Raw genomic sequence first — 12,807 nt, 5'->3', positions numbered from 1 at the left:
CCTTCATCACCTCTCCCTAAGGCAACACTAACACCGAACCCTTTCACTGCCTCGAGCTTTCACTTCATTCCCTAATCATGAACTCAGAAACATCGTGGCACATCACATTGCCCTTCCCAACCTACCTACCTGGTAGATCCTGGAGCTTCTCCCCTGCTAGCAAGTCATCCAGAAATATTATTCCCTAAACAGGCAAGATTTTTTTTTCCTACGTCACCTTTGAGGAATGGCTGATTAGTAACTGTGAACACAGCTGCCTCATCCACACATGGACATGTAGGCTGCCTAGTGTGCTTTCTGGGAATGCCTGAAAGCACATTAAGATACCAGGCTTATTTATACAAAGGAGGTACCTTATACTCCACAGAATTGTTATCTTTGGGGAATGTCTTCAGCCATGGTTGTAGGTTCATTGTCTACATGGAGACCAAAACCTAGTCCTGCACATGTCAAACATTTGTTTCAAAAGACACAGTCAACAAAAACCAGGGAATGGGGGAGGAAGGAAACCAAAGCTGAACTTGGGAACTATCTTGCAAGACAGTCAAAATTGGTAAAAGATGGGGTTATGAAAATCCTACCCTGAAAAAAAAAAATATTTGAAAAAGATGGTATCTTTAAAAAGATGTTAGGTTGTGTGCTCTGAAAACAGTAAGTGGTCTCAGGAAGACTTAAAACACACTACAAACCATTAAACTAGGACAGTCTAGCAAATGCACTGTACATTCAAGATGAGACCACCTTATGTCATACTGCAAAGCATTTTTTCTTCAGATTATTACACATACAGAAGTTGATCTTTCATACTTTTTCTGAAACTCTATTTGAGTAGTCAGGGAACAGGTAAAAGCATTCTCAGTTCCAATATTCTGGGAGTCTTCTGAGATTATTCTTATCTTTCAGCCAACAATAACGTATTTGTAAAGATAACCTGAGTGGTTGTGTACTCTTAAAGGAAGCTATGCACTTTCTGAAAAGCATAACTACAATACAGACAAAAAAAATCACAATTGCAATTTGATCTCAAAATTCTTCTTGTAGAAGTTAAGAGCAATCTACACATAGAAGCAGAAATATTGAAGCTAAATTTTTCTGCACTGGAAAAATTGTACCAGCGTTATATCACACATTGACTCATTGTATCCCGTGGGTTTATAGTAATTCCCTTCTTTCTAACTGGACAAATCAATAGAGGAGAGAAGGTATGTCAGTTAGTTGTTTTTTTCTTTTGAAATCAAACCCAAGAGAGCTTGTTTATTTACGAATAAGGCCAAATAGCCAAAAATAGGGCCGCCTTACCTTCTGACGTGGTTGATTGGGGACTGAAACTACAACAGTATTACAGATTGCCAGAGCAAGAAAGAAGTCAGTGATGTACATTGTCTCCAAAGATAACTTGCTGCTTGCTTCTTTTGATCGTTGATAGGAATCAGAAGAAATTTGACTGAACTTCTCTAGCAGTTGGGTGTCTGGTACAACATCTGTTTCCTATTGATGAAGTGAACAAAACTGTCCATTAGGATATAAACTTAATCTCATCTCTGGAAGTTAAATCAGTTACAGATGAAGCGTAGAACCTCATTCAACTTCCCTCCTGTCAGATGCTGTCTGTCAGTTGGTTGGACTAGGAAATAAGAGGAACACTCTGGTGTCTTCACTGCCTTGTGCTAGTCCATTGGAAATGTCAAACTTCGTGCCAGACAGGTCAACAGCAAAGTCTTAGTTCATAGACACTTCAACAGAGGTTAAGTATGAGGAATGCTATTTAGACACTTCTCGGTCCAGAAGCAGAGTTTAGCCTCCAATAAATATCGGTCACATAGATATTTCCTATTAAAAACTAAAGAAAATGCCAGAAACCTCTTAACTCAAAAGAACAAACTGTTATTGAGATGAAGCTGGTCATTTTAGCTGGAGTGATCATGGACTCACAGTAGCAAGAACAAAAGCATACACCTTCACAACCCAATGAACGTCTGACAATGTCAGCTGCAAATAGGACGTAGCCAAGAAACCTAGGAGGCACTGGTTTTGATGGAAGAGAGGAAGGATTATTTAAACGACAAGCACTCTGATCAAACAGGAGTAAAAAGATATTCCTTCATTAACTATGTCAGAAATTTAGCACCAAAACTAACAGCTTTTACTTACAATGGGGCTGCTGAAAGCAAGAGGTCCTGAGTGGGGAAAATTGCCTGCTCCATCTTCCCCTCCTAATGCAGGGTAACTACAAGACAACTGATTCAAAGACTTTCTGTTCAAAGGTTCATTCACGTCTCTGCAGTTGTGCCCCTGCCATTTTGACATATGGGTCAAAGAGCCACAATGACGATCAGCTGAATCCTCATCTTCTGAATCCATCTCTTGATACGATTCCAACCTCTTTGCTATGGAAAAGGAAACAAAATTAAGTGTTCCACGAACAAAAAGAAACTTGTCTAGAATACTGCCTGGAGGCTCAAGAAACAAAATTTTAAAGTAAGGAACTCAGTATATAGTTAAGATTAATCCACCATTTGTAAAAAATAAAACGTGTAACAAGCCATCACACTGACTTCTTGTTTGGGACACCGGACTTCAAGAGCAACACTCCACTAGAGTGAATCCGGAAGAGGAAGCAAGAATTATCAGTATACTAGACAACATGAGCTGCATGGAAACAGTAAAATAAGCTGGAATTACACAGCTTCCAGAAGGCCACATTGATAGAAGTCAAATAACATTCTTCAAGTACATGAAGGGCAATTGTATAGAGAAAGGAAAATAGCCTGTTTTCTATGTGCACTGTGGATATCAGAAATCACAATGGCCCAAGACAAACTCAGGCTAGGTATCAGCAAGATTTCTGCCAGAGCAGACATGACGTACTAAAACAATGTCTGTGAAAGTAGTGAATTGGCCATCACTGGAGGTCTTGAAGAAACAAAAAAACCCATTCATAAAGAACGAGAGCAACAACTCTGCCTTAGGCCAGAGAAATGGGACCAGATTATCTCCTGATATGTTTTCTAGCCTAATTATTTTATGATGGATCAAGGACTGTATGCCAGCGGTTTGACAAGCACAGCTTCTAGCAGGAACTCACTGAGACTGTGTTTATAATTTCTGTATTGGAAACCCCATCACACACACATATACACTTCCTGAGTATTTAACTGAAAATCAGGTTTTAACAATAAAACTTACATGTCTAACACCTTTGCACCAAAGACATAAATGCAGTTTTCTGCCCCAAATCCAACTAGGAAGATCAGTAGTGTAGCAAAGGAAAACACGCCTATGCTATCATGTGCCTGTTAAGAACAAATCCCAGCATTTGCACTGCAGTTCTGGAACAGCGTTGAATCACATGCAAGAAGTTGCAATCTCAATTCAGGCAACACCAGGTCACTGTACACTATTCAGCTTTCACGTTTTTACCCGTCACTGTGAAAATAGCATGCAATGAGCATATACTAGCCGTTCAACATCTGCATCCACAGGTGGCATGGGAAAACCGTTCCAAGAGCTGTGCATTGCCTATTTATTTCATTAAAATGTGAATAAAAACAATGGCATCCTAGGAAAAAACCCCAGTATTAACATATAGACATCTGCAACACCACTAATTCCCTATTTTTTCTTCATTAAAGTGGCAACTACTGTACAGGAAAACTGAAAAGTGGGGTATTATTCTGTTTTATGTGAGCAGGAAACCTAACATCAGTTCAGAGTCCCCAGCTCTGGTGCTCAAAGGGAGATGGAAATGGGTTTATTATGTGAGCCCTTTTCCTCCTAGCCCAAGTGCAGGAGCATAGCTATGTTCAGGAAATGAGCTACGAGATTTGCTAGCCTAAGTTCTCCTTATTTCCTGTTGTCTTCTCTTTCTGGAATGTAAATGAAAGCCCCCTGTCCCTCATCCTGCCATTCTGATGAGCCCAAGGAAAGCAGAGCTTACACGTCCCTTGGCAGGCCACCTCCCTGATGTCAACATGAATTTAGTAACGTAGTTCTTTTAAAATATAACATAGGTGGGGACATAACAAATGGTGGCTCTCCACAACTACCAAACAGAATATCCCACATATGATATTGATCCCTTTTACTAGTGTGGGAAAATCACCTTGAGGGAGGGAATTAGAGAAAAATTGGGTCCTAAGAGAAGCATAGTATTAAAGAGAGTTTTTTTAGGGTAAAATACAGCTATCGCCTTCAGGATGGTTGGCATGCACAGAATCTACATCACCACAGTTCCCCAAGCAACACATCCCGCCAGCTCAGCACATGCTGATAAGAGTGATGATGACAGAGCAGAGTGGAGACCCTGCAGCCATGCTCTTGTCAGCTCCCTGAAGGAACAGGAACTTGATGGCACCACACAGCTGATAAGCTGCATACCAGTTGTCACGTGAAGAATCCATGAGATGTCCCTGGCTGAGTCAACCATTGTGGTGAAATGATTTCCCTCAGATTGAAATCATCTCATTGCAATACTAACACGCACACCTCCCTCCCAAAGTTACCTGCCTCCAAGATACCACTACACCTCACTGGGCATGTGACACCAGTTAGTAACAACCATACGTATGACTAGAGTCACTCAAGCTCCACCTAAATGTGATGGAAATGGACTAGTCCTGGATGGAAATAAATCCAGGGCAGGGGGAATTGTTGTCTAAACTCCTGGATTACCCACTCTGATTCAGTGCTCACAAAGCCAGGTCAAGCTGGCTCACTCTAAAGTTGTCATGAATGATGGGACTTCTAATCAAAGGAGTCAGCCCTGGGGAGCGTGAGAACAGGCAGTGACAAGAACACCATTACCTAAGTTACGCAGAAAGAAGCCTTCAAGTGAGGAAAGTTCTGGCTACGAGAGGAAACAGGATGATGAAGTGTTGCAATCCACTGACATCAACAGAAAGTTAGTTGAAAATAGAACAAAGGTAATAGCGGTAGTGGGACATCACGACCTCCAACTCAAATGTCCCCCCCCCCCCCAAAAGAGGGCAAAACCCCGCTTGAGGAGCATGCGCAGTTAGCAGAGAACTTCAGCAGCGCTGTCTGAGGAGGCGTACTATTTGCATTAGAAGTGAGAAATTTGTAACCCGTCCTGTGTAAGATGAACGAATATGCAATATACTATAAGTATATAAGAAGTGGACAGATGAGGGGAGAAGAGAGAGGAAGATCCCATCGTAACTTCTGGGATCAGTCGACGGGCTGAATCTGCCTTGTCCCCCCACAGGGATGCCTATTGGCTAAGAACTTTGACTCATGCATGCTACATAATTAGTGACAGCCAGAATGAGTTAGTTAAGGTTCTGGTTGTAACCAGTTTGGTAGTGTAGCATTTCAAGCTTGTTTCTGCAGACAGCCCCTATCACCAGCAATCGCCAACCTTAACTTGTCATAATTTTATAATAGTGTTATGCTGTAAACTGTTAGTGTTAGTCCTTTGTGGGTGCTAGCAGTTGCCGGCAGTGGGTATCACATTCAAACAAAGTGGGGAGACCCACTGAGGGGTCCCCCTGATGCTGTTGGTGTGTTTCGCTGAACAAGGCAGTCGAATCGCCCTCCGATCCAGTGGGACCGTTCAGTGAAGGGTCCCTGTAATGGGACGCTGACAGGCTGGTCAGGCACAAGGGTCTCTGCTTTCCTGGGGTGCTAATAGACAGAACAAACACCTGGGGTTGAGAGGGTTTCCACCCCTCCGCCCCTCCTTTTCATATCACAACTAGAAAGCAGCAACAGTGACTCAGTACATGGTTATAGAGGCAGGTTTGGACAACACATGCCCATTCCACCATGCTCCCAGACTGCTGAGAAGCCTGCATTCTGACAATTTCATGTCAAGTGAAAGGAGGACTGAAGATTTTCTTGACTCCTAGTGTTTAATCTGCCTCTCAGTGCCCCAGAAAAGCCGAGACCTTTGTGCCTGATCAGTTTGTCAGTGTCCCGTTACAGGGACACTTCACTGAACAGTCCTGCTGGATCGGAGGGTGATTTGACTGCGTTTTTCAGGGAAAACATGCCAACAGCATAAACAAGACCTCTCAGTGGCTCTTCCCAATTTATTCAAACGTGTTACCCACTGCCAGCAACTGCTATGTGGCACCTCTTATAGCACCACACTGCTCTGCTCCCACGTTCCAAGAGGCACACATTACTTTAGACAGACCACTGCATGGGAGCACTTATATGCAGGATTATACTGAATCACAGTCATCGCTGTTGTGTCTTCACTCACGTGCATCCCTTTCTGTATTTACAGACATAAATACAGAAATGTATGTACAGAGTAAGCAGCCTATATACAAAAGACTGTAGTGTTTTGCACTGCAGCTCTTACTATATGCAGCAGGAGGCCTTGCAAAGAGCAGCTCTATGTAACTGAATAAATGTAAAACAGGACTAAAGCACAAGATCTCCAAATTTTTCAAACCCATTTTCAGGGCTCCCATATTCTAGATTTGTTAGGAGGAAGCACATGCTTACCCTCCAGGTAAGACAGGGCACAGCAGGAAATAATTATGAACATAATTAACACACTAGTATTTCTGGAAGATAACTCTAAGCGAACTAGTAGCAGAAGTACATTGTAGACATACTTTCTCTGGCACAGTGACACCCGTATCAGCCACAGCTACATCATTTGCACTGCTCTTCAGTTTAGATCTTCTGAAATACTCTTCCTTCCTTTAGGAAATGCTCTGAAAATATATTCTACTTTTTAAGTTGTTCATTCACCAAATTCAAAACTTAAAAAATATTTCCTCACTCTTTGCTGTTATCATCCTTCCTGGTATAATTATGCAAAGCTGAAGAATCACCTGGACACCTTACAATGAAATTTTCAAAATAAGTGTAGAGGTTACCGTAAAAATGGTTTGTAACCATCTGCTCCTCTGACACAAGGGCTGAACCGATTCATTGCTGTGGCCAGCAGGGTGTGCCTTTTGCTCACAATCGTCAGCAGTTCTATCTGGCAGTGAAACCACCAAAACCAGACAGGTTTAATATGCTGCTGTACTTCCTGGGTCCACCTGTCAGCACCTCACAGCTGATCTCATATGGAATGTTTGCATTGCTCACCAGCAAAATAGCACATGTCTGCGGCCACTAGTACTTACATACGGTAATGGTAATCAAAACTTTGTGGTTTTACCTAATTAATAAATAGCTAATTGAATCAAAGACTTCACATCATTGCCCAATTTTCTCTTGTGTCTGGAGTTGTGTCTTCTCCCGGCTCCCAGAAGGCTTCAAACAGGCTCTCGTGAAATGTATATAGAAAGATGCCACACTATTAGACACTGAGGCAGCAACTATGCCGCTCCTTGACTTTTTGGCTATCAGTAAAGAGGTGTGCAAGATCTAAGTAAGAATGCAACAGTCATTATTTCTGATGGATGTACTTATCTTTTCAGCCTTAACACACATGTACACACATCTGCTTGACTTGTACCTTAACATTACTGTTAGAGCTCTGACTTTAACAAGTCTGGCCTACAAGAAAGCTGGAGAGAGTCTTTTTACAAGGGCATGCAGTGATAGGACAAGGGGTAATGGCTTTAAACTAAGAAAGGGTAGATTTAGATATTAAAGAGAAACTCTCTGCTGTGAGGGTGGTGAGACACTGAAACAGGTTGCTCACAGAAGCTGTGGGCACCCCATCCCTGGCAGTGTTCAAGGCCAGACTGGATGGGGCTTCGAGCAGCCTGGTCTGGTGGAAAGTGTCCCTGCCCATGATACGGAGGTTGTTACTAGATGATCTTTAAAGTCCCTACCAACCCAAACCATTCTATGATTCTATGACTTCAGCACAGAATACTTATTTTGGACTACTGTACCCTCAAGGGCAACAGTGTGTTGAACTGGAACCTTAAGGTATACTGCATAAAGGTGGCACACTGCTATGGCAGTCAACAGGATGTTTGAAGCTGAAAATGCTAGCACTCTAGCTGAATAAAAATAAAAATAAAATAAATTTTAAAAAAAGAGACGGGGAGGGGGAAGACTAGTTGGAGCAATTTTCTGGTGTTCTGGGTTCTGAATATTCCAAGGACAGAAGCAAAACACAGTAGACATGACTTCTTCCAGAGCAAGTAAAGTATTGTTTTTGTGGTATCAAATATGTTGGAACTTAACCAGCTGCAAAGTAGCACCTTACATACAGCCTTGAAGTCCAAGACACTATAAATGGATTCAAGTAACGTGGAAAAATGCATGGCTATTAGCAGCAACAGTCTGAATTAACACCTTCCTTGAGTGTGTATTGCTACACAAATCTCATGAAGTCCACTGGACCCCAATCAAAACTTTCAGCTTCTCTGAGAAGAGAAAAATGACCCATTATGAACACAGATTTAGTGTCTTACCATTTTCCTCATGGCAATACTCCTGTCCTGCAATGCTGCATCTCCGAAAAACCATCTTATTTTCAGTGAGGGTTCCAGTCTTGTCAGAGAAGATATACTGAATCTGGCCAAGGTCTTCAGCGATATTCAATGCTCGACATTGAATTGTTGAGTCTGTTTTCTCATGGTAAAAATCAATGTCATTCTGTATTAAGTAGATTTGTCCCAATTTGACAATTTCAATAGAAACATAGAGTGAAATTGGGATCAAGACCTACCAAAATAAAACACGTAGATTAAATAAAACCAAACTCTTTGGCCAGTTACAAACATGAAGCTGCTCTACTGAAGCCAAAGAGTTACTTCAAGGATATAAATGAGATCAGAATATGACCCATGTTCAAAGCACACCAAAGTTACCTGTAATAAAATGATCATAGTCCAGAACATATTGAACCCTGCTAATGTTGGAGGGATCGATTTTCCATCTGACTCAGGGATGTTGAAAAAAGGTATTTCCGAATATCTACTTAACCAAATTCCATGTCCTTGAAAACAAGAACCAGATAAAGTGAGTCAGTTGTATGTAAACTGTATCACAGTTCAGGGTCATGGCATTAGCTGTTAAGACTGCAGTTCTTGCTAAGTTTTTAAACTACCTTTTTACCTCTTTGAGTTCCTCCTCACCAGGAACCCCATTAAAATTAATCAAAGATCAATGCACACATGAATAAATACTTTATGTGCCATTTCTATCAACAGCACATCTGCACAGCATATCTCAGAACTAAAGGAATACTGAGATAAACACTCCCCTTCCCTTCGCTCCCCCCCCAACCTCTGGCAATTAATTGCATTATCCTTTGTAAATGCATTGTCCAGGTTTTAGTTAATCTGTCAACGTATCATCAAGTGTAGCCTGAAGAAGTTTATTTTTAAAGTGCTTTAAACACCTTTTTGATTTGCCATAAGTTAGTCCAGTCTGTTTAGATTTACTTAAGCTCACTACTTAATCAATCCCTAAAATACCAAGTCCTTACAGCTCTAGGCCTCTCCCCACAATGCCATACATGCATCTCATGTTATCTGAAAAATCATAAAACAGTTCTGAAGAGCAATTAGGAAAAGAGAAATCAATTAGAGAAACCAGTTCCAGACCTAAGAACTTGCATCACGAACACACTTCCTGACCACGCTCCAGATTAAACATGACAACATGATCTAAAACCTAGCAGCATCCTCAATCAACTGCTAGGTAATTATGCATGGATAAAGGCAGTTTCTGAGATGGGCTGTTAGAACGGATCAGCCCCAAAATAAAACACTAAGCATTGTAAGCTGAGAAAGGAAAACAGCAGGAGTTTGCTGATACTCACCTATTGCACCAGTTAAACACATCAAAATTAGAAGCAGAACACACCACAGAATATCAGTGTTCACTTTTCTTTCCAATTTACTGCGCTTGTAATGAGGGCCACTATTATTCAGCATGGCTTTGGTTTCATGACCTGTAACCACAACACAGGTTGAAATTCTCCAATAGCAGGTATCAGAATCACAAATATTTTGTATTTCTAAAGCTCTGAGAAACAGGATATTTTCGTTAGCTAATATTTGAACAGAGATTATAAATATGAGCAAACTAACTGCTCCTACAATGTAGGAAATCTGTCCTAAACAAAACTGAGTAAGCTAAACCAAAGTCTGCGATGTATACAACAACTTTTACACTGTCAACAATATTCCTGTTAAAGAAACAATCTCATTCTTAATATTTTCTATATTATTTCTATTACTTTCTACAAAATCCTGCACGTGCATTACAACTATCTGGCTGTATACATCATATTGATTAGTTTAAAAACCTCCACCCTTTGGTACACAACACTGAGCAACAGCACTAGTTTCAGTTTTGGACCAGAAAAAAAATCCTAATCAAGCTATGCAGCTCCACATGCATTTCAAAACCTGGGTTTACCCATTTCAAAACCTGGGTTTACCATTGCAACCAACAGTTGAGAGCAAGGACCTGTTCACACTGAATGGAGCTGGCCTCCCACGAATCTCAGATGTATCAGTTCTTTACACTGTTAAAACCGAAACAAACCTAATCCAGGCATGCATTCTTAACATTTCTAGGTACTGCTGCCTTCTGCTGGATTCAAGCTTTTATACTTCTAATTCCTCTTTGTACGATACTGTTTCTTAGTGCATATAACTCTACCCTGTTTGCAAGGCAATCTGTGAAAGCCAAGGTGGTTCACTAACCTGCATATACTACTATGCCTACAACAGCTTCTGTGTTTCTTATTGTGCATCCTCGGAGCAGTAAGTTTTCCTTGCTGAGGCCCACTCGATCCTTGTTTGAATGCTCACTGAAAATAAACCACATTACTTCAGCTGTAGGACCCCAGCAATTACTAGTCAGACTTTGCAAAATTATTAGGGAGAAAATTCCCCAAAGAAGCTGCTAGTCATTGACTGCCGTTCTGACTGGAAATGTGGGACTTTTCAAAGGAACAGGGGAACATGCATGCATACAGATCACCTTTGAAAATCCAGGCATGTAGGCACTGTATTAAAATTTTCTTGTGTTTACAAGCCCAGCATTTGCCACCTTGAATATGAGAAGTAGGCAACACTATTGAAAAGAGTTCAAGACAAACAATTGAAATCTGAAAGCCTATGACTTCTACTTGGATTGCCAACATCAGAAAAAAATCTGAGCAAAATATAAAATCCCATGTTAAATACACTGTGAGCATCGTTACTCCTGTGGCATACTTTCAGTGTAGCCCACTTTCAGTGGCCCACTGTCTGTCAAGGTGTTTCCTCAGAAGCTAAGATTTATAAGACATATTTATTTTTCTTGTCATATTTCTAATGTGTCAGTTCCCATAGGGAAGAATATAGACATCATAACTCTCAAAGCCTGAAAATCAGTCACTCCATGAAATAGTATTTTATCTTCCTACTGTCTATAGAAAATCATAGACCCACAAGAAGAAAAGACATAGATAGGCATGTTTGTCAAAAGGAGTTTGATCAAGTCACTGATGGTTACACAAAACAAATTCCAATTCTGAGCAAAGCAGCTTCCCCAATCAGGCCATGGTCCAGACCAAATACTGTAGATACCACATGATATCAAAAGCAGATTTGAAACAGCTATTTCAAATACTGACTACACAATTGCAAAGCAGCCTGAACTGGTACTGAAAATACTCAATAGAAAATAAGAAGTACTAGTGAGCTTTCCCAGTTCACAATCTGCTGCTTAGAAAACCCTTTTCGAGCTCTGCTGGGCCGCGCTCAGGAACGTAGTGATACAAACTGACTTCTATACACATTGTCATTATTTTTTAAAGCAAACATGACAAGCTTTCTGAAAATTAGTAAGAGCACCAAAGCAAATGACAATAAAGAGCCACCAAGCCTACTTACACAAAGCCTCGGAAATGGCTGAGGTCATTGTTAGGACTTTCACACTCTATTCTACTGGAAAATTTTTCTGGATCAATTTCAGAGACCTAAAGCCGTAGGAAAAAAAAAAAACCACAAACCCAGAGATTTCAGACAAAATGTAGATGGAACTTAAGAACACCATAAACTTCAGATATGACTATCTAACAGTTTAGCTTTGAAACTGTAAGTTGCTGGTGTTGTGGATAAGCTGCTACCCAGCATAAATCAGACTTAAAGAGCATGGAAGGACTTCCCAGTAAATATCAAAGCTTAGCAAGTATCAGTTGAATTGCTGATACTTTGAGAACGCCAGAGAGGAGAAAATGGGTGGAAGAGTGAGGAAGAGGGAAAAAAAAAAGCAATAAGAACATCTGAAAAGCTGAAGTTTTCCATAGCTTTTTTTTTCACGATAAGGGGAAAAAAAAAAAAGGCACTACCTTATACCACAACCAGGATGCTACCTGCACTAACATAAAGCAAGCGGGTAGAACTTTTTAATGATATTTGAGCCTTACCAGCACCAAAGAAAGGGCTGTTGTGAAAGACCAGTTCATGTTGCAAATAAAGAGCAGCCGAGCTCTTCAGTAAGGAGAAAAGCCAAGTTAAACAATTATCCTTTATTAATAAAGAATGACCTGAGACAAGCAGTAAAAGAAAACCCAAAAGGTCTTATCTTTGGAATTACCTGAAATTGCACTTGCAATTCAGTTTCAATTAATGGTGTATGAATATGTCTCTAGTCTCTAATATAACAGAGGCTAGCCTCTGGTGTAACACAGCCATTCCCAGGCTAAGTACCTTCCACTAACTCATTGGAAAGTAATTTGTTCTGCTCTTTAGAATAAAAATAGTAAGAATATTTTTTTTTTTTTTTAAGAAGACCAATTTAAAGTGTCAAACTCCACGGATAAATCTACAATTCACAGGTGTCATTGAATACATCATCTACATAATTACAGGTCTCTGAGAAGGATGCACTCCCCACAACTTCACACTGGCAGAATAG

General features: G+C 40.6%; 1 protein-coding gene across 2 annotated transcripts in view; it reads right to left on the bottom strand.

Annotated features, from left to right (window-relative positions):
* ATP10D (ATPase phospholipid transporting 10D (putative)) overlaps window positions 1-12,807 on the bottom strand; it is a 51,016-nt gene that overhangs the window by 18,212 nt on the left and 19,997 nt on the right. For both annotated transcript variants that reach the window (XM_040595050.1, XM_040595058.1), the window contains exons 5-11: window positions 11,781-11,866; window positions 10,605-10,711; window positions 9,713-9,844; window positions 8,757-8,884; window positions 8,358-8,610; window positions 2,152-2,387; window positions 1,300-1,488 (exon numbers count right to left, since the gene is read on the bottom strand). In XM_040595050.1, the coding sequence (XP_040450984.1) occupies window positions 1,300-1,488; window positions 2,152-2,387; window positions 8,358-8,610; window positions 8,757-8,884; window positions 9,713-9,844; window positions 10,605-10,711; window positions 11,781-11,866 (1,131 nt within the window). The remainder of the gene's footprint in view (window positions 1-1,299; window positions 1,489-2,151; window positions 2,388-8,357; window positions 8,611-8,756; window positions 8,885-9,712; window positions 9,845-10,604; window positions 10,712-11,780; window positions 11,867-12,807) is intronic.

This window comes from Falco naumanni, chromosome 1 (assembly GCF_017639655.2).
Source record: "Falco naumanni isolate bFalNau1 chromosome 1, bFalNau1.pat, whole genome shotgun sequence".
Classification (NCBI taxonomy): Eukaryota; Metazoa; Chordata; class Aves; order Falconiformes; family Falconidae; genus Falco; species Falco naumanni.
Note: the sequence above shows the minus strand (reverse complement) of the source record. Positions and strands in the feature narration are given on the sequence as shown.